The sequence below is a fragment of the Photinus pyralis genome, unplaced genomic scaffold, assembly GCF_008802855.1.
Source record: "Photinus pyralis isolate 1611_PpyrPB1 unplaced genomic scaffold, Ppyr1.3 Ppyr1.4_LG10, whole genome shotgun sequence".
NCBI classification, from domain to species: domain Eukaryota; kingdom Metazoa; phylum Arthropoda; class Insecta; order Coleoptera; family Lampyridae; genus Photinus; species Photinus pyralis.
This window is the reverse complement of record NW_022170250.1, coordinates 12,176,459-12,198,819: the sequence shown is the minus strand read 5'-3', so window position 1 is coordinate 12,198,819 and position 22,361 is coordinate 12,176,459. Positions and strand designations below refer to the sequence as shown.

General features: G+C 40.1%; 1 protein-coding gene across 1 annotated transcript in view; it reads right to left on the bottom strand.

The window, feature by feature from the left end:
• Positions 1 to 15,967: 15,967 nt before the first annotated feature.
• LOC116161051 (LIM/homeobox protein Lhx5) overlaps positions 15,968 to 22,361 on the bottom strand; it is a 45,683-nt gene continuing 39,289 nt past the window's right edge. Inside the window, exons 6-7 of the mRNA XM_031474243.1 lie at positions 16,700 to 16,988; positions 15,968 to 16,653 (exon numbers count right to left, since the gene is read on the bottom strand). Coding sequence (XP_031330103.1) covers positions 16,436 to 16,653; positions 16,700 to 16,988 — 507 coding nt within the window. The 3' untranslated portion in view covers positions 15,968 to 16,435. The remainder of the gene's footprint in view (positions 16,654 to 16,699; positions 16,989 to 22,361) is intronic.

Sequence of the window (22,361 nt, the reverse complement as noted above, 5' to 3'; positions counted from 1 at the left end):
GGGGTCTAAGGGGTATAGAATACCCCCCAGGAAATGACAGATTTATTTCTTCACGCCCATTGTAAACTCTTCGGGTACTGGGGGGTATTCCAGACCCCCGGTGCTACGGTCTCTCACCAAACGTGCACCCATATTGACCCTTGTAGTTTTTCATCAAATATTCCTTTCTTATGGACCATCTTTAACTCACAGGATTCGATTTTGGGAGAGAATGTGCAACCGGGGGGGTATGGAATGCCCCCTCGACAGGAAAGATTTATTTCTTTACCCCCAACATCAACTCTTCGGGTACTGGCGGGTATTGCAGACCCCCCGGTGCTACGGTCTCCCACTAAATGTGTATTCCATACCCCCCACGACCCCTAAGGACTTCTGTTATAGTTTTTCATCGAATCTCTCGTTCCTAAGGAGCATCATGATGACCCCACAGGCTTTCCATTCGATTGTCTCTTTCATTTTGGAGGAGAATTTATACTCCCAAGGAATGGATAGATTTATTTCTTTACACCTATCTTCAACTTTTCCTGCACTACCCCTCTCCCCTCGGGACACTCGCCTATTCCCGCTCCTCCGGTGTTGAGGTCACCCACACTGTTACAATTCTTTTTTTAGGATCCCGACTAACTGCTTTATCACACACTTGCTATCAGCAAACCACGGTTTTTTTTGCTGTGCTTCTGTCCCGTAATTATTTTTTCACAGCCATTTACATATTAGCTTTTGTGCCTGATCTCCAATAAATACTTTAGCACGCAATTTCCAGAAAAATGCTTGGTTTCTTTGCTGTGCTTTTTCAGGATCTCGAGCAACTACTTTAGCACACAATTGCAATAAGAAATTGACGTGCTGCGCTCCTGTCACATTCAATCATTGTTTGAAAGCCCATTACATTAGGAAATGTTGGCTTCTTTGTTGTGCTCCTTATACTCTTTTCAATGCTATTTACATCTGTTGCCGTTGTTTGTTCCTGGTCCTTGTGGTACACAGATTTGCATTCAGAAATGGTTACTTTTTACTATGCTTCTGAAACTGGTAAATTATTTTTTTGAGCGCCCTTTACATCTTTGTTCTTGATACTTTTTAATTTTTTTCTAAATGCAATTTACTTCTTATGTACTTCGTTGCGTCTCACTTCTAATAATTGCTTTAGGAAACAGTTGCAATTCGAAAATGAAGGTATTTTTGCTGTACTCCTGATACTTTTAAATTATTTTTTGAAAGCCATTTATATTAACAACTACGTTGCTCCTCACTCCAAGCTATAGGAAATAGTTGCAATCGCAAGTTTTCGGGTTTTTTGCTGTGGTCCTGATACTTTTAAGTTGTTTTTTTTTTAATTCATTTGCATCTCTTGCACTTCCTGATTTGCATGTATGCAATTTATTACGATAATTGGAATTTTAAAGTCATTTGCGCCATCTGCCCCTGGTATATGAGCAACTAACGTAAACGGGAACAGATTCGTCTTAAGTATAATAGATGGCAGTACTTAAAGCGCTACTGTTACGCTTTTTTTCCCATTCAAACGTTAGATGTCGGGCCTTGTCTCGCTCCTGCAACCTAAGCTACAGGCAATTTACCAGAGTAATTTATATCGAGTAATTTTTGTATGTTGTTCTTTTTATTAAAAAAATACCCCAAGGTCCCAACCGCATAAAATTAATTCCATCTCGCTTAAGTACGACCCGGGGTTAAATCGGAAGCCGCCAAGTTTGGTACTATCTAAGTCTATAATTATTTATGACAAGTTTTCAAATATATTGACGCTTAACCCGTGGTTACCGGACGATTATTATTACATTTTTTCCGAAAAAAACACCTCCTCATTAAAGGCACCCACCAGAAAACTTTTCATGCGCCACGCCGTTTACGAGTAACGAATTAAAAACGGGTAATTACGACCCCGCTTCTAACTCTCCCAATTCTGGATTTTCTATTCATTAAAATTTTTTAGACGAGAAAGGCTATTCTCTCGATGGGTGGATTTTTATAATGCCCAGGCTCGCACGACAGTTTTTGTTATTTATAGGTTGGGCGTTAAACCATCAATTTGGCGGCTACTACCATCATCCTTTTATTTAATATACTGTTTCGCTTCTCGACCGCGCCGGGGGAGGAAAACGGGGGCCGTCGACGTCCGACGTCGATTGAACAATTTGCCCTCGCGTAAAAATGTTGACTTTACGACGACGACGGTATGAAATTCCTGCAGAAGTCTGCAAACGTAAACACTGTAATCTCCCGCTGGTAGTAGGCCGAGGAGAGCTATTATTAAGACCATGCTTGCCCATATAATTACCGGCAAGCCATGAAGACGTGCTTCTGCAAACGTGACATGATGTAGGTGGGTTATTGCCTTTTTTTAGCCATCTGACCTCTTCTACTCTCGTATTTACGAATTCAGCACTAAAAATTACGGCGGCTCGGATAAATCTCGTTACGTAACTGAAGAAACTTGATTTTATGGACTCAAACAGTTTTAATAGCATTTCTTCGTTAATTAATTACTCTTAATCGTATTTCGGTTCTGAATGAGGAGAGTAGCCTTTTGGTCTCATTTGCCAGCTTCAGTTGCCATCCTGTTAGAAGTTCGGGGTTCAGAATCACGAAAATCAAAGGCTACGTAGAGGAGAAGGCTTTTACAACCCATTTTCTTATTTTATTTGAAGACAGTAGCCTTTGGGTGCTCTTCCTGGTCACGATGTCCCCTTTGGAAGCTTTATTCGTCATTCTGTTAGGAGTTCATTCAAGGTCTAGACTGAGAAGAAGGCTTTTTTAATCAAGTTAGCCTTTGGGTCCTCTTCGTGATCACGATGATCCTTTTCGTCCGTTTTTCAGAAGTTAATGCTTCGCGGTAACGGAAAAAAAAAGGTCTAGGCAGAGGCGTAGGCTTTTATGGCCAAGTTTCTTATGCCATTGGAAGACAGTAGCCTTTGGGTCCTCTTCGTGGTCACGATGAACCCTTTGGAAGCTTTAGTCCCCATTCTGCCAGTCGTTCCTGCTTCGCGGTGACGAAAAAAAGGTTTAGGCACAGGAGACGGATTTTACAACCAAGTTTCTTATGCTATTTCAAGTCAGTAGCCTTTGGATCCTTTGCTTGGCCACGATGATCTTTTTGGAAGCGTCATTTGCTCCGTAGTTCATGCTTTGTGTGAACAAAAAAAGGTCTAGGCAGAAGAGGAGCCTTTTACAACCAAGTATTTTTAAGCCATTTAGAGACAGTAGCCTTTGGATCTTGCTTGTGGTCACTATGATCCCTTTGGAAGCTTTAGTCCCCATTCTGTCAGAAGTTCATGTTTCGCGCTGACGAAAAAAGGTCTAGGCAGAAGACAAGTCTTTAACAACAAAGTTTCTTATGCCATTTGAAGACAGTAGCCTTCGGGTCCTCTGGGTGGTCACGAAGATCCATTCGCGACCTTTAGTCGCCATTCTATCACGAGTTCATGCTTCGCGGTGACGAAAAAAAGGTGTAGGCAGAGGAGAAGGCTTTTACAACCCTATGTTCTTTGTGCTATTTTAAGACAGTAGCCGTTGGGACCATTTTCCTGGTCACGATGATACTTTTGGAAGTTTTAGTCGTCATTCTGTCAGGGGTTCAAGTTCTGTGGTGACCAAAAAAATGATCTAGGCAGAGGGGAAGGCTTGTACAACCCAGCTTCTTATGCTGTTTCAACACAATAGCCTTTGGGTCCTCTTCGTGGCCACGATGTCCTTTTTGGAAGCTTTAGTCGTCATTCTTTCAGGAGTTCTTGCTTCGCGGTGTGACAAAGGTCTAGGCAGAGCAGAAAGACTTTACAACCAAGTTTGGAGACAGTAGCCTTTGAGCCCCCTTCGTAATCCCTATGATCCCTTTGAAAGCCTTAGGCGTGTTTCTGTCAGGAGGTCATGCATCTCGCTGACGAAAAAAAAAAAGGTTTAAACACAGAAGAAGGTTTTTACAACCAAGTTTATTATGCTATTTGAAGACAGTAGCCTTTGGGTTCTCTTTCTAGACATGATTGTCTCTTAGGAGCCTTTAGTTTGCATGCTATCTGTTGCTCATGCTTCGTGGTGACGAAAAAGAGAGGTGTAAGCAGGAGAGAACGCCTTTCCAATGAAATTTCTTATGGTATTTCATGAATTCAGGATTTGATGTTTTGGGGTGAGGAAAAAAAGGTTTCGGCTAAGTTTCTTACGCCATTTGAAGACAGTAGCCTTTGGGAGCTCTGTTCGTTATTCTTCAGGAGTTCGTCCTTCGCGGCGACAAAAAAAAGGTCTAGATAGAGGAGAAAGCTTTTACAACCAAGTTTCTTATGCTATTTCAACTGAGTAGCCTTTGGGTCCTCTTCGTGACGACGATGATCCTGGAAGCTTTAGTTGTTATTGTTTCAGCAGTACATGCTTTACGGTGACAAAAAAAGTCTAGACAGGGGGGAAGGCTTTTACAACCAAGTTTCCTATGCCATTTGAAGACAGTAGCCTTTGGATCCTCTTCGTGGTGACGATGATTCGTTTGGAAGCTTTACTTCATGCTGTGCGGGGCTACGAAAAAAAGGTTTACGTAGAAAGGAAGGTTTTTGCAACCAAGTTTCTTATGCTATTTCAACACAGTAGCCTTTGGGTCCTCTTTAGTAGCCTTTGGGTCCTCTTTGTGGTCACGATGATCTCTTTGGAAGCTTTAATATCCATTCGGTCAGGAGTTCATGCTTCACATGTACGAAAAAAATGTCTAGGTAGAGGAGAAAGCCTTTGAACACACTTCGTGGTCACGAATGGTTTGGAACCTTTAGTCGTCATTCTGTCAGGAGTTCATGTGGTGACGAAAAAAAAATCTAGGCACAGGAGAAGACTTTTACAACCAAGTCCCTTACACTATTTGAATACAGTAGCCTTTAGGTCCTTTTCCTGGTCACGATGATACCTTTGGAAGCTTTAGTCGTCATTCTGTCAGGGGTTTACGCTTGGCGATGACGAAAAAAAAGGTTACGACGAGGAAAAGGCTTGTAGAACCAAGTTTCTTATTCTATTTGAAGACAGTAGCCTTTGGTCTTCTTCGTGATCACGATTATCCTTTTGGAAGCTTTAGTCCTCATTCTTCTAGGAATTCATGCTTTTTGTGGACGAAAAAAAAGGTTTAGGCAGTAAAAGTAGGCTTTTATAACGAAGTTTCTTATGCCATTTGAAGACGGTAGCCTTTGGGTCTTCTTCGTGGTCACGATGATCCCTTTGGAGGCTTTAGTTTGTGTTGCGCAGCTACGAAAAAAAGGTCTAGGTAGAGGGGAAGGTTTTTACAATCAAATTTCTTACGCTAGCCTTTGGGTTCTCTTCCTGGTCACGACGACCTCTGTGGAAACTTTAGTCTGCATTCTACCTGTTGCTCATGCTTAGTGGTGATGAAAAAAAAGGTCTAGATTTTAGGCAGAGGAAAAGCCTTTTCGAACCGACTTATATTTTTGTTGTTATTAGAGCTAATATTAATAACTTTGAGGAAAATAATGGCGTAAAGGTATAACCAAAATTGTTCAATTTGAATTTTTGACCTTTTCGGAATTTTTCGAAATGGTACCTATCTCTACATCTCTAATTTTTGAAATTGCACCCAACTCTAAAATGAAAGTCGAGCTGTTGAAGAAACCAGTTCCAACTGATAAGACAACATTTGAATTCAATTTGTTAATCGCGCAGTCGACTTACTCCTTTGCTTGAGTCATTACGTAGGTATTTTAAATTCAATAAATTCCGCACCCTTAAAAACATTGTGATTGTGAACAACTGGTGGTGTTGGTGGTAAATCGCTGCTATGGACAATACGACAGAAGGTATGAAACCATTTTTTTTAAATAGGATTTTGGTTTTGGATCTCAAATTCTATGAAAAATTTTTTGCTCACGCTTTTGTTCGGCTTCAAGCTGAAAATCCAGAGCTTTGTGTGGTCGTGAATCTAAAAAAAAGTGCTAGACCAGGCCTGAAATCGCAAAGGCCTAAAAAACCGTTCCATGCAAGATCGCGGAATTTCGCCTGAAGCGAAAAACATCTGATCCACCCATGAGTCACCGCTACAGGTTTATCCGTTTCAAATTATTGACCTGTGTCTGATGTTCATTCTCAAAAAAAGATAAAATTATCTAATGCCCTATTAACTGTTTGCTTTCGTCAACCCTTAAGCCCATTGGTTCTTGCTAACAACCCCCTGAGGCCTGAGGTGGAGTAGCTTCGGCTGAATCATTTCGTACCCTGAAAAACTTGAAAAAAAATGAAATGGAAAGTTTCTAATAATTAAACAGGGATGGGCACGTTTAAGGGTTGTAAAATAACGAGGATTTAAATCCACTCTACTAGCATTTCTCTGTAGGAAGTATTATCATGGTGGTTTTTTTGGAGATAGCAATTAAACCCCCCAGGCCCGTCGTTAAACAATTTCTTACACAATACGTTTAACGATCCCCACTCTAATGATATTAGTACAGAAGGAGGGGGGGGGGGTATCCTCCAGGAAAAGAAATTTAAATTAAATGGTACTCTATTAGCCCCCTCCTTAGACCTGGTAGCAATCTTTCCTTTCCTGGAGAGTATTCCATACCCACAGACCTCCTGGTACTAGATTTTCCGGTTTCCTTCAATAGTGATAGGAAGATGACGTTGTACGGAAGGGGAGGGGACAGAATGGAATATCCTCCACGAAAAGAAAATTATGCTACATTCTCTTCCAAAATATGCACAGGGTGAGTCAACGATTGCGCGGAGTAACTTAATGCCTTGAAGATAAGATTTTTCGGTATAGCGCTTTTGTATTATGATATGGTTGAATATTCTCCACATTTTAAAAATATTTGGAATTATACAGGGTGCGCCCTACCCAAATGGTACATTTTTTAAATAGAACCGTGTATTTGAATGCATTTTTGAATTCTACGTGTAATTGTACGTCTATTTTATTATATGGTTAATTAATATCCGAGAAGCTAGTAGTTTAAAAGATGATTCCATTTTTAAGAAAAATTGGGCATTTGCAAGCGTCAGTATATTGTCAAAATTATTACTTAAATTTTGATTGCAGGTTTTATATCTTTTATCTTGGATTAAGTAAAAGTCAAATAAATACATCTACTATGAAACTTTAAAAAAATAGCTTACAGGGTGTTTTTTTTTGGTAGGTCCAAAGCTGCAAAACTCATATTAAAAAATCTCACTTTTTTTTAATGGAACACTCTGTATATTTTTCTGTCATCATTTAGCTCCTCCAAAAACCTACTTTTGATAATAATGTCCTATACCTATCTCTTATAGTTTTTGAAATATCTTGGTGTTCCTGGTTTTTATATTCTAAAAAGGAAGACGAGGGTTTAAGACTCCACAACCCTTTCCCTATAGGCAGTACGAACATGGTGTTTTTTCTGCAGATTCAAATAAAACTGTTGTCTACGGAAGGGGGGGGGGGGGATGGAAGACCCCCAACACAAGTAAGACGAGGGTTTAAAACCAGGCAGTAGGTACTATCACGGTGTTTTTTTTTCTGGAGATGACTGTCGTTTTTCGTATCTGAAAAACTTTAAAATGGAATGGTTGATTTTTTAATAATTACATGGCGAAGGACAAGTTTAAGGACTGTATTTAATATATTTTTCTATTTCTAGGACTTCAGCGGCATCCAAACACTCATCCCTTAAACCGATCGGTACTTGCCAACATCCCCACTGAAACATTTCGTACCCTGAAAAATTAAATCGATAAATTTGTAATAATTCTGCTGTTTCTTCCCTCAAAAATTCTTAGTTTTTTTGGTGTAAACGGCACTATTTTTTTTAAATCGCCTTGTAACTTTAGACTCGTAACAAATACTGACTTTTCGTAGGTCGTGGACCAACTTTGATTGTATCAGAGTTTGAAAGGTGTTGTTGACTAAATCCCACAACAAAAGCGGAACCCGCTGGTATCAATTTCGCGACACGCCGTATAATTCGACCCCAATTAAGTATTTAAAAAAATTGCTGCGATAAACCCACTTTCGTACATTTTTATACTCGGTCGCGGATAATTTCATTGGAAGGTAACAATTTAGCGAAATTAAGGGCCCCGGAAACGTTTAGAAAATTAAACATTTATCCGCACTTAGCAAGGGGCAATAAATAACATTCTAACTTATAATTTCACGTGTACGTATGACAGCTGAATTGATACGTCGAAGGGGATCCATAATAGACCAATTGGACGGTGCCCTTTTTTTTCGGGTATCGATTAGTCGCCCCGAAGATTATTATAGTCCCCGAAGGGTACGTAGCAAAACGTCGCCAATTAGTAAACGCAACAACTGCAATTACGGTGTCATTTAAACCGTTCATTAAACTATTTTTAATTGGCCCCCTCGTTTCTTTTATTGGCGGCGTAAATATCAATTAGTGGGGGCGCTAATAAGACAAACGGTAGCTGGACGAACTGATTTATGCAATTTTTTCGGATTTTTCCACGGGCGGCGCGCGGGAGGGCGCTCTTTGTTGATAGTAAAAGTTAATTTCCGGTGACCGAGAAGATTACATCTAATCGTCGACACCCGCAGCCAACGGAGGGGGTCCTTATTTTTTTCGTCGCCCATGAATGGATCCGAACGTGCTTATTACAACCCGAAGCGGTGGGCGGAAAGGGGCCGGATTCTAATTTTCGTAATTTATAATTATCGTAATTAATCTTGCGTGTAATTTGGAGGAGAAGACAATCGCGTATTTGCATCCCATTCCGCCTTCGGTAGCGGAACTCGCGAACTTAGCGCGAAACGTATCATTATCGCAGAAACGTGGACAAAGTGAGCGGTTTCGGAGACGTGCCTCCATGGGAATAATCGCGGCGAGGATGCTGTTTGTACGTATAGCGTTAGAACAAATAAAGGAATCCGTCGATCAGATGCTGAGACAATCACCGACCCCGACATCTGTTATTAGAGTTGCAAGCTCGGCACCGAATATTACGTTATTATCATAATTGTGGCCGCAAATTGCTGCTATTACAGCCCTGACTGAGCACCAACGTTACAATCACACCCTCGTGTTGCCGATATTACACTGCGAGCTTAATGTTAGGAAATCGAACCGTAATTTCGCTTATTAGAAATTCCGCTCGTTGTCGGGCGAGTATCGACGCGACATTAACCGTTGATGCGCCATTTAACCGATTACACCAACTGCCGCCTGCCGGTCTGAAATGAAAATCGTGTAGCAAATTATATTTACCAATACGTCGCTAAAATCCGGGAATGTACCTTTATCTCAAAACAGCTGGAATATACCTTAGGAATATACCCGAACTGTCAGGCCAGAAAGTCAAATTAGTTCCACCTCATATTAAAGATGAGTCCTTTGCCAATATTGTTGTCCTGGAATATCCACAAATGTATTAGTTATGAGCATCGCGAGAGAATATTCCTTTGGAATATATCCGTCACATGTATTGAAAACTAAAAAGTTCGCTGGAAAGGCGCTACGTTATACGCTATACGTTTAGAATATACCGAAAATGTACAAATGAATTCCTTATATTCTCAGGATTCCGTTAATTCTGTAGTGTTCCTAGATTTTCTAGATTCCCTAGACTCGAGATTATGGGAAGAATATTTGCGTGGGAGGAGTATGAATTGACACTTACTAGCTATTTGACATTCATTTTGTGCTCTCCTAATAAAAATAATATTTTTGACGGGAGAGTATGAGAGCTCTCTTAATACAAAGAATTATGTTTGAGAGGGTGTCAGTGTCGAAAAGTATGAGAGCAGGTAACAGAATATCAACCTCTGCTCTCCTAATGCGAATAATTATTTTTGGAGAGGGATTCAGTATCCGGAGAGCAGAGCAAGTAATTATCTTTTGAGGTGTGTGCATCAGGAATGTTTATTAGAAAAGGTTTAGACATCAACCTCTACTCCCCTGATACAAATAAATGTGGGAAAATTTATTTGGGTAGGGAGAGTATGAGTTGACGATAGGTATTAGACATTCCCCCCACTAATACAAATAATCATTTTTTGAAGGGGCGTTCGTGTCGGAAGAGTAAGATAACCGGGTATTAGACAATCGACTTCTGCTTCTGCTAAAACACCAATAAATATACTTTGAAACCTTCTACTATCGAAAGATTGTAGTTTAAGAAAAGCACCTAAATGTGGGGGGGGGGGGATACTCAATTTTTTACCAAAACGTGTACATACTTCGTTATCCTTGATGATCATTTTGGAGGGAGAACAACCCAACTCTCTTTTCCTAGGAACTAGTCGATGTCCCATTAGAAACACAGCATTTTCCATTCTGCCCCCCTCCCCTTCTGTACTACGTCATTCTCCTATCATTATTGAAAGAATCTATCACATCTCTCCTGGAAGATATTTAGTGGAAAATCTAGTACCAAGGGATCTGGGGGTAATGGAAGGAAAAATAGGGTATAATTGAATTTGAATATTCTTGTCCTGAAGGATATTCCATTCTGCCCCCTCCCCCCTTCTGTATTAAGTTATCCTCCTATCTTAAGATTATATATAATATATAAGTTCAAAGGGCTGTAACTTTTGATCTAGTAGTCCAATCTTGGAACTGTTTGAAATTATGGATTCTACGGGCCAAATTCTATAAGAAAATGTTTTTTCCCGGTCGATCTCAGACAATTTTTTTTCCGGCCTTGTATAACCTTCCTTTTTTACCAAAAATCGACTGCTCCAAAATTTGTAGGGAAAACACTTTTTCTCACTAATTTTAGTGCGTAGAATCCAAAACGATTCGTACTTTTTCGATCAGACCTCTCAATCAAAAGTTATGGACTATGTAATTGCAAATTTCGACAAAAAGTTCAAAGGGCTGTAACTTTTGATCTAGCAGTCCAATCTTGGAACTGTTTGAAATTATGGATTCTACGGGCCAAATTCTATAAGAAAATGTTTTTTCCCGGTCGATCTCGGACAATTTTTTTTCCGGCCTCAAAAAAGGCAGTGTATTACCTTCCTTTTTTTCCAAAAATCGACTGCTCCAAAATTTATATTATTTTATATATATATAAAAGTAAATCATCATATCTTTCCTTTCCTAGGGGGTATTCCATCCCCCAGACCCCCCCCCCCCCCCGATATTACATTTTCCACTAAAACATTTACAGTATTCACTACCCTTGCCCCCCCCCCCCTTCTATTTTGCCTCTCTCCATTTCTTATTTCATTCTTTACTTATTATCTTTCTTTCACGGAAGGGGGGGTGAGTATTCCATTAAAAAAAATTAGAACCGTGTATGTGGTAACTAATTTCTTTTGGGATGGTGACCGTGTGTTATGTCAGTGTTCATAAGAATATACTTTGGGAATATACTGGTAGCGTATATTGAAGACCCATAATAGTGTATTACGGATGCAATTTATTTAATGAAAGTAGTTTCTTGATTTTACGTTGAAATAACCGCGAATATACTTTCTATTGGTGTTTACTGAAATATCCATCTGTCAGTCTGGGGAATATAACAACTTTTGGGTGTTCGCGTTTGAAATGTTCTAAAATAAATTGATGTAAAGATATTCAAACTGCAATTCAGGTGCGTTTTTATCTACCTGGTGCGATATTTCATTGTATATTCTTGGGATATTCTTAAGTATATTCCTCAGAATATTCAAGTAGTATCTTTGGGGACTATTCCGAAAGGGTGGAGAACTTTTTTACTCACTTTTTTTAGGATGAAATGTTTCTAAAATGTGATTCAGTCATCCGCGCGTAATTGTGCCTTGAAAATAATGGGAAAAGCGTTCCGACGATCACGTAAATTACGATTAATGTAGAACAAAATTTCCGACATGTCATTTTAAATTCGCTTATCAGATTTATATTACGAACGCACAATGGCCTCAATTTTGCTAATTTAAATCAGAAACTAAGTTCCGGAACGTCAGCGACGTTATGATAATAGACTTATTCGCGTGTTTTGTGCGTGCGTACGAAACAAACAAAAAAAGAAAACAGAAGGCATTAACTTAATTGGGTTTTTCGAAATTGATGCGCGATGATGTCGTGTCTCGGAAAGGTGAGATTAAAAAAGGACGATAAGGACGAATGACAAACTACGTAATAATTCCATTAGATGTCGGTACAAATTGGTTAATGAGGGTTAATTGGACATCGCAAGCTCCAATAATTATATGGCAGTCCGATTTGTGTTTCAATTAGACGAAAAGGACGAGGAGGTAAAAAATCGCACGCGACGTTTGGAATTCCCTTGTCAATCGTCAGAATGTTATACGACAGGTGTCTTCATTAGACATTCATGCAACCCCCAACCACGCAACATGCAAAGGTCGAAATTGCTCACGCATGATCCCGATCCGATCTAAAACCAATAGATTAATATCGTGGTCCTTTTATTTGTACATACATTAATTTCGTGCCGATCTTAAGGGTTGAAGAATTAAGAGGGCACGTCTCATTATTGCTCAGCATGTGCGCAAGTTTACACGATAAATTATCGAAACGCGCGCGGGTCCCCTCGACGGGGGATGATGATGTATCTGGTGTTTGGAGTTGAGCTAATTTGGCTAACCAATGCTTACAACACAAAATTTAAGATTTTATTAAGGGTGGATTATTGTTCGAGGGGTGGTTTTCTAGGAATTATTTACAATCGTAACCGCAACCCAATGTGGTTGATTCTTTTCATCGTGTACCTAGTGAACAATTCCTATTTTATTGACTTACTCAGTAGCATTGAAATTGTAACCACTCACATAAATTATTACTGTATCAATTTAATTAGAAATGGGCGCGATTTCAGCTTGGATTATGCGCCCATCTTAATTTCTTCGCGATCAATCGGATTTCATTCGAGAAAGAAGGAAATTCTGATCATTATTCACCTTTTAATGAAAGGGATTCACTTGCAAAATATCTACTCAAGAAATTTAATTAGAAATGGGCGCGGTTTCAGCTTGGATTATGCGCCCATCTTAATTTCTTCGCGATCAATCGGATTTCATTGTTGAAAGAGAGAAAGTCTGATCATTATTCACCTTTTAAAGAAAGAGACTCACTTGCACAATTACCAATGAATAAATTTAATTAGAAATGGGCGCGATTTCTACTTTGACTATGCGCCCATCTTAATTTTTTCGGGGTCAATCGGATTTCATTAGGGAAAGAGGGAAATTCTGATGCTTAATCACCTTTTTAAGAAAGACATTGACTTGCACAATTACCAATGAATAAATTTAATTAGAAATGGGCGCGATTGCAGCTTTGATCACCACTGAAAATTTTAATTAGGCACGATTCTTATTTTCTTGGGGCTCATTTGGAACTTTTTCGAGTAAGGAAAGGGGGTCTTACATATTATGTTCTCCTGATACAAATTCCTCTTTTAAGGATTACAAGGTTGCAAGAGGGCGCATGAATGACTGCGTATACCTTTCACTTGTTCTGTTCTTTCGTAAACCTTATAGTTTTGTCCTCCTTTTACAAGTTGAATCATTAGGATCAAAGTCGCAAGAAGTTGGCGAGCTATTGACAGTCACTTTTTCACTTATTATGTTCTCCTGATTGAAACTTATCATTGAATAATTTGTTGTATGAAGCTCAAAGAAGTAAAGGGGTTTCTCTTGATTTTTTTTAATTGACGCCCCAGAATAAAAGTAGCAAAGAGGTGTACACTTATTATGTTCTTGTTCTCCTAATATACATTTTTGTTTTAAGAATGCATCACAAGACGTTGGGAGGTGCAACATTTCCCTATCCAAAACAAGAACTATCAGAAAATGACACCTTCCAACGTATTATGTTCTCCTGATGCAAATCTTTTTTATGTATCAAGATCACAAGAATCCAAAAGTGTGTAAATAAGAGGTAAATTCGCTCAGAAACATCTTTATTATTCCTGATTCAAATTTTTCCCTTCAAAAAGTGATTCAATGCCATAGCGAGAGAAGGATGTTTTAAGAAGAAGTTACGTGACACTTTTTAATGTTTTATGTTCTCCTTGTGTAAATGTTTTTTATGCGGGAACTCAAGATTTTTAAAGCAAGGGACTCGCTTGGCACTGCATAAATCTGATAACTAAATATTTTGTGGGTGAGACCGTAGCATGGGAGGGTGTGGAGGGTATGGAATATCTCCCAATATATATTTAGTATTATGATGGAAATTATCAAGTCCTCCATTGTTGGGGGGTTTGTAGTTGTTTCAGAAACGGTACATGAATTTTCCGTTTGCTGGAGGTTTCTTATACCGTTCAGACCGCCCGGTGCTACGTTATCCTAAAAAATGTTTAGCGATCAGATCTGTAATAATATTTTTTGGAGAGACCCCACCAATACCCCCCCTCCCCCCATATATATTTTATATTATGATGGAAATGATCAAGTTCTCCTTCGGTGGGGGGTTTGTTGTTTTTTTCGGAAACTGCAAATGAATCTTCCTTTTTGCTGAAATTATCGTTACCTATTAATACCTACTTATCATCCGCTCCTAATTAAAATAGTTTCTCACGGATCATGCTTCGTAATACAACCTTTTTTAGTTTGTTGTATCAGGCTCGTAAGAAAGCAGGTTCTTGACAGTCACCTCCTCATATAGTATGATCTCCTAACACAAAGTAAAACTTTCTTACAAATTATGTACTCCTAATACAAAACCTTTTCTTCTAATACAAGAATCATTGTATCAAAATTATCACCAGCACCTGAACCGAAGCTGAAAAATTTTTTCTTCGGGCTTACAAAAGCGCAAGAAGGTGAAAATTAGCACAGTTGTTTTTAAATCGAATTCGAAATGCTTGAAAGTATCAGGTTCACAGAAACAGGGAATCGGGCTCAGAAAATCGTAAACCGTTGGAAATGGAGTTCTGTTTCTTGACAGGCGCCTCCTCATTAATTATATTTGAAGAATTCTTTTTTTTAATTACTCGCTGTATTACAAACGCGTGGATGTGAATAATGTTTTGTTAGTACCTTGCCACAAATTACTTCTTATTTAATAAAAACGTTGTATCAGGCCCGCAGAAACGGAAGATGGTGTATATTGGAATCAGTTTCTTCCAGACGTTTGGCTAATTATATTTCTAAATTTGAGGCGATTTCTTTCTCACATAAGAGCCCCTAATACAAAATTTCGTTTCTAAAAAGTAAAAACGTTGTATTAGGCTCACAGACTCTGTAGAAGGTGTAAACTGGAAACAGTTTCTTGAACAATCATTTGCTAATTTCTTAACCCTCTTCTAAAAATCGCTGTCAGGCGCACAAAAACGCAAAGAGGTGAAAATGGGAAACTGTTTCTTGACTGACACCTCCTCAATTCTTCTTTAAAAAAATCGCTATATTAGGCTCACAGAAACACGGGGAGGTGTAAATCAGGAGTAATGTTTGCTGGTATCTTGTCATTAATTATTTCTTTTCTAATAAAGCGCTGTATCAGGCTCACAGAAATGAAAGAATTACATTTCTTAGGCGCACAGGAACGCGTCGAGGTGTAGAAAATAGTTACAGAAAAGGAAGGTATCAATTGGAAATTAATTCTTGGCATTCGGTGATTTTGTTTCACCGACTATAAAGAAAACCAGTGGCGGCGAGCACCAGGGGGTGGTTGCCATTAAGTATTGAATTTTTAATTGTCCGAGTCGAATTTGGCGGTCGTCGTGGTCGGGGGTGAGTAATAATTCAACGACGTAATTTTCGGACAATTTAATTATATTTCAAAACCACACAACCGCCTATTTTCGGCTGTCATGTAAAGAAGCGCTTAACTTTTCGTCGCAATTGGTCATTGTATTCATGATCGAATTCCCCCCTTTTGTCTCCCCCGTCACTTGGAACGATCAAAACCCCGAAGGAAATAACAAATGACCCAAATAATAAATGTGGTCAGGGCACGTCAACTTCTAAATAAGTTTAGTGGGAACTTGCGACTGTTCTTGACGTTCATCATCCCCCTTTTAGTTTCATGTTTATGTGCGATTGTGGTCTGGTGTCGACACGAAAATGAGATCAGCCTACTTGTTTTTATGTATATAATTCGTTTAAGACATCTAATAGTTAACAATGTACATCTACACAAATTAGATCTTTATACAGAGCCGCGCGAAATTGCTGCGCCGCCTCATCGCTTATAATTATTTACTTACACTATTAATTGATTTGTATTTACATCTTTAAGCCGAGTTTTTTTTATTATACATTTATGCAATGATAAAATTAACTTAAATTAAGAAACTGAGATACACTTGGCACTTTAACAAAGTGGGGGGGTCCGGGGGCAAAACGTGCGGTGCACAAAAGTCGTGTCTTTTGCTTCACTATGCTAAAGTATACAAAAAGGAGAATCAATAGAAACATTGCACAAAAAACGCTCCCTTGAAGGGCAAAATTCGGATAACCAGTCTTCAATTTTCCCGCCGCCCTCTCAATCTCCGCGCGTATTTTCCCGATTTATTCCCTAGCCCTTTTGGCTAAGGCCTTCGCGAGCTACCACACCAGGCCCTCGTTGATCTGTGCCGGATTGTCGGAGAAGCTCCCCGGTGACATGAACTCGGGGCTACCGCCTCGTCCGCCACCACTGCCGCCGCCCTGCATCATCTGCTCGGGACCTGGTCCGCCCTGCTGCGCCATGAAGGGACCGTCGCTACCCATGCCCCCGAAATCGCCGCCCATGGGCATCGGGCCTCCGTGCTCCATCGGTCCACCTGCAGACTTACGTTACAAACCGAAGAGGTTCACCCGTTTACTCACCAGGTTGATTGAAAGGCATCGGTTGTCCGCCGCCCGGTCCGCCCGGGTGGTGACCGGGAAAAAACGGGCTGTCGTGCGGGTGAAAGGGCGGTCCGCCGTAACCGAACTCGAACTTTCCGTCGGCCGTCGCGAAGTACGGAAACCCGGGCGGGCCGTCCTCCAAGCCGCCCGGCGAGAGGTTCATCGGAAAACCGCGCATCTTGCGCGAGGAGCCGAAGAACGGCCCCCGTCCCATCGACGTCAACTGCTTCAGGCGACGCTCCTTCGATCGCTTGTTCTGGAACCAAACCTGCAACAGAAAAACGCCCCGAGTTATCGACATTCCGCCGAAACTTTTATCACCTCCGCCATAATCAAAAACAATAAGTAAAAAATATGCACAGATAAAGTTTGACTTTAATACGCATCCCGTATAAATTCTTCAAAGAATCCGCCTATAAACTATCGACGGTACAGAAAACTTTACACCTGAATATATAAAATATCTATAAAGTCGTAAAACGCGTATTAAAAATAATATTTATATACGTGAAAAGCACCGCTCTGTTCGCTTTTACTGCGATTTTGACTGGTTTATGGCGCCCGCCCGACTCTCCCCCAAACACAAAACTCCATCGGTTCACATAAAAACTACGCGTGAGATTTTTAAGAAACATTTCCTCCCTTTGTAACGAAGGATTCCGACGCTCGCGAAGAAGCGGCCCTCGGGCGGATCCCTGCGGAACGCCGCACAAAGTAAGCGTTTCGCGATCGTAACGTCAAAATTTATGGTGGCGTTTCGAGGAAAAATTCCCGGTTAGAAATTTGAAATATTCGGCGAGGTCGTTTCGTCTCCGCTGCTGTCAACTAATTAGGACTTAATCATATGTTCCATTTTAGGTCAGATTAATACGCGAGTATCTTCGGTGATCGTTACGTTTCCCAAAGTTCCAATTCCCCGTTACTCTAATTCAGAACAACTGGAAAATCGAGATAAGATAAGAAAAATTACATTTTCGACACCCCTATTTTCAGTATGTCAATCAAAAAGAGGGTAGTGTGCTTTAAAAAGATTTGGAATTTGGAATTAATTGAAAAACCTTCCGAAGAATCGCATATGATTTTCAGTAGGGGAATTTTTTGACATTCGGCTCGCATTCGGAAACACGACTTTTAATTCGGCTCATATTCATTAGCACTGATCCTTGAACTCGTAGAAAACGACTGGCGAAGATTTGAAATTGCTATCTCTTTTCGTTCCCGAGTTAGACGAGGAACAGACGGACAGACAGACATGCAAAACCATGATATAATGGTTTTTCCAAAGAAAAATTGTACTAAAAAGGGTCAATGGTCTGTTTTCCCATACCTTTTATGTCTTTCTGTCCCGAATTAATCTTCCCAAAATTTGATCTTTTGGAATACCTCAAGCATTTTCTCGCCTTTTGTATCATGTTGACGTGTGGAACATTCTTCCCCCAAAATATTTAGCTCTTCTAACACTTAGAAAGTTACCATCAAATGGAAGATTGGATGATTTTTTAAAAAAGTATCATGGGAGTCCTTAAGGAGTCTTAAGGCTGAACGTAGTACCGGGGAGTTTGGAGGGTATTATACCCCCCAGCTATTCCCTCTAGCGTACAACAATCTTATGATAGTTGAAGGAAGAGGAACGCCGAATCTTTCTTCTCTCCTGGGGGATATTCCATACCTCCCAGACCCCCAGGTTCTACATTCTTCCCCCAAAATATTTAGCTCTTCTAGCACTTAGAAAGTTACCATCAAATGGAAGATTGGATGATTTTTTAAAAAAGTATCATGGGAGTCCTAAGGAGTCTTAAGGCTGAACGTAGTACCGGGGGGTATGAAAACGCCGAATCTTTCTTCTTTCCTGGGGGGTATTCCAGACCCCCCCGGTTCTACATTCTTCCCCCAAAGTATTCAGCTCTTCTAGCATTAAAAAATTACTATCAAAAGATCGTTTAGGTGTACTGGAGAGTACTGGAGGGTATGGCATACTCCCCAGCCGTTCCCTTTAGCGCACGACAATCCTATGATGAAAAGTGTAATGGAAACCTTGAGGCTGAGCGTTCTTTTTGAAGCATACGGAATTCGAATCGAATAAAATCTCGATGATGGCGGTCTGTCTGTAAATTTGTTTGTCGGTCTGTCTGTCTGTATTCTCATTTCCGGGGGAGCCGAATGTGGTACACATATTCTTTGACATAAAAGGAAGAGTTGAAAAGATTTTCGGTAAAAGATGTGCGGGTGGTTTCTTTCTTTTGTTCCATTTGGATGGGCGTGTAGAACAATAATTACAAAAATAACTCAAAAAAAGGGTGAGTGATCTACGCAAAAAGTTTTTGAAAGTTCCTCCTATCACTCTCTCTTTCTCTTAGTCCCAATTTAATTGAATAATTTTCCCCAATTTTGATTTTTTGAAATATCTCGGGCAATTTCTCACTATTATATGTGTTGGTTGTATAACTATTACAAAAAAGCCCTAAAAAAGGACGAATTAATTGGTTAAGTTTCCAGAAGTTTAGATTTTATTTGTCTCACTTTAACGTAGAATTATTACAAAAAATTTCAAAAATTCAAAAAAAGGACAAAAATGGTTTGCATCAAAATTTTTAATTTGTTCCAAATTAATTAAATAATGACCAAAGTAGGAAATACGTTTTCCTAGTGAACTTTGGGTCTGTAGGGTTCACAAAAGATAAATTTTTCACGTTTCAATGGCTAGGTGAAGGGATTCCTCGAGGGATTCCTGGTGACAGCGCCACACCGTGTGCGTTCGTATCAATATTGAGGTACCGGGTAAATAAGTGGCACCCAATTAATATTGTACTACTCATCAAAAATGGTATAGTAATTACATCCGGCGCGACGGTTCCTCGGGTGGGAACACCAGGTGGTGGTGTTCTCAGCCACCCCTAACTACTTTTATAACACATTGTCGACGTTCTACTTGTTGGCGGAATAAAAATCGCGTTCCAATTTGAAATCCGTGCGGAAAGGCGCACTCTGCGGGTTTTTCGAGCGTGAAAGCCTCGCTTAAAAACGAATATAAATATGACATAATGAGAAACGTCAGATTTGTTTCGTGGGTAAATTTATAGTTAGATGGCGGTCGGTGAAATCATAGCGAGAGTTGATTTAAGAATGATTCCAAGCGCGTCCGAGCAAATGTGAACAGAAATTGTGCGGAACAATGAGGTGTGGTCCCATATGTCTGACTGTATCCATAAAAAGTTTTTCAAACGCTGAAATGTGCCGTCGCCGCCGTTAAAAGCCAGAGAAATCAAAACGAATGGAAAATTTGTCATCGGAGAGCGAGGAATGCCTTTAATGTTTTCTCTATTCCCCCAAGTTAATTTTCCAATTTTATACCGCACATGTCACCGATTCATAATTTGCCAGATAATAAGCACTCATAAAGTTATAACAACCCCATTTACTTGTTAGGACGACAGTAACAACCCCACTTTGCACAATGGAAGATACATTGTCCTTACCCGTGTTAACAACCCCTCACTGCGAGCTACAAAAGGAGTAGGCGTTGTGCATGGCCTTCTGTTGCGTTTTTCGAAATTTCCCTTTCGGGAATTCGCGTTTAATTATACGCGCGACCCCTGGCGGCGCGAAACAGAGACGGATTTTTAAGTAGCCTCTAATGCCGTGACGTGACGAAGCCATAATTTTCGTTTTTAGTGCGCTAAGCCGTTAAAACTACGGCGAACTGGTCCGGGGCCATAACCGCCTTTGTGCGGTAATTATAAGACCGGCAGTTTTTACGATTGTAATTTAGTACTTCGTCTAACTCAAACACTCGGCTGCGCATCTATGAGTTATTATATGTTTTGGGTAAGCACCCTCCCCCGCTCCCCCAACCCCGCGTGCTCGATTTTCACATAATCGTAAAATCGGGTCGATAAAGTCTGGGGCTTTAGCGTGAATTAAGGACGTGCGCGGATAATAAAAGTAATAACCAGTTTCGTGAGAGGTACCGTAAGTTCTTCTTCCGATTTGACCCCAATTTGGAAAAAAACGCGACCCCAAAAATCGTATTCTTTCGCTCGACACCGTGCAAGTAATTAAAAATACTAGCGGGCCTTGTGCGCAACCTTGAGGCGCCCCTAATTCAATTTCTCGTATTTCAAATTTTCGTCAAACAGTTACGCAACATCTCTACTGAAGGGTACAAGGCTGACGAGTGTATTATTACCAGTAGCCAACACGTTGCCTCATCCTGAAACGGTTTGCAGCTTCCCAAGGTGCTCAAAATGACTGGAACTCTCCTCAGTGACTTCAGTATAGTATTCTATACCTTCTGGGACCTTTAGTGTACTGTTTAGGGTTCAGTTTTTCGATTTTTCTTCTCAAATTAGAAGTGCTAATGCCTAAATCATGAGTGCTGAATCCAGAACCTTGATCTGCAGCTTTCCAAGGTACTTAAAATGCTAGGAGTTGTCCTCAGGGACTTCAGTGTAGTATTATGTGGCCTCAGGGACCGTTTAGGATACATAGGTTTCGGTGTTGTTCAATTTTTCTTCTCAAACTTGGAGCATCAGTCTAAATCATGAATCCTGAATTAAATCCTCAATCAGCATTCCAAGGTACTAAAAATGCTCGGAGGTCTCCTCAGGGACTTCATTATAGCATTCTGTGGTTTCAGGGATCTTGAGTTTGGTGTTTGGGGTCCAGTTTTCGAAGTTTTTAGATTTTTCTTTTTAAACATGAAGCGTTGATGCCTAAATCATGAACCCTGAATACCGATCCTTGATCTACAGCTTCCAAAGATACTCTAACTGCTGGGAGCTCCCCTAAAGGACTTCATTGTAGTATTCTCTGCATTCAGGAACCTTTAGTTTAGTGTTTAGGGTCCAGTTGTTGGAGGTTTTTAATTTTTTTTCTGAAACATGAAGCGTTGATCCCTAAATCACGAATCCGGAATTCAAATCCTTGGTCTGCAGTTTTCCAAGGTACTCAAAATGCTCCCCTCATGGACCTCATTGTAGAATTCTGTGCGTTCAGGGACCTTGGGTTTAGTGTTTAGGGTCCAGTTTTCGGAGTTTTTCGATTTTTTTCTGAAACTTGACAGTAAATCTTCAATCTTCACGCCTAGATAGTGAATCCTGACCCAGATTGCTGATCTGCAGCTTCCCAACCCAAGGTACTCAAAGTACTTGGAGTATGCCATTTGGGCTAAACGAAACACTTTTAGTACAGCTAGTGTTAAGAATCAAAGTGACTCAATAAAGAAAATACTAAGAAGTGATAATTTCTATTTCTGGGAAGCGTGAATGTGAAAAGTTTGAGGCATTAGTTTTTCGATCGCTTTGAAGTGGCGTTTCGTAATTTATTTCGAAAGAACTCGAGAATCTCGAAACCGGACCGTAACTAATCGCCGGTTTTTACCTAAACGCACTCGCTCGCACGCACCTCGCGCGCTATTTATATATTAACATTGTAGCGCGTAAATTGGATTTAGTGTGGTCCACCCCGAAATAACTTCGTACCATAATTAAGTCGCGCATTTTTTTTATTGTCACATAAAAAGGAGCCACAGTTATAAATTAGGCGTTAACAAGTGACCTCGTTTTTGTTCTCTTTGTCCTCGGCTTTTCTTTTTCGACGTGCTTGGCTTTTGTTTCTGCGGAGACGCACCGAATGCCTTGGG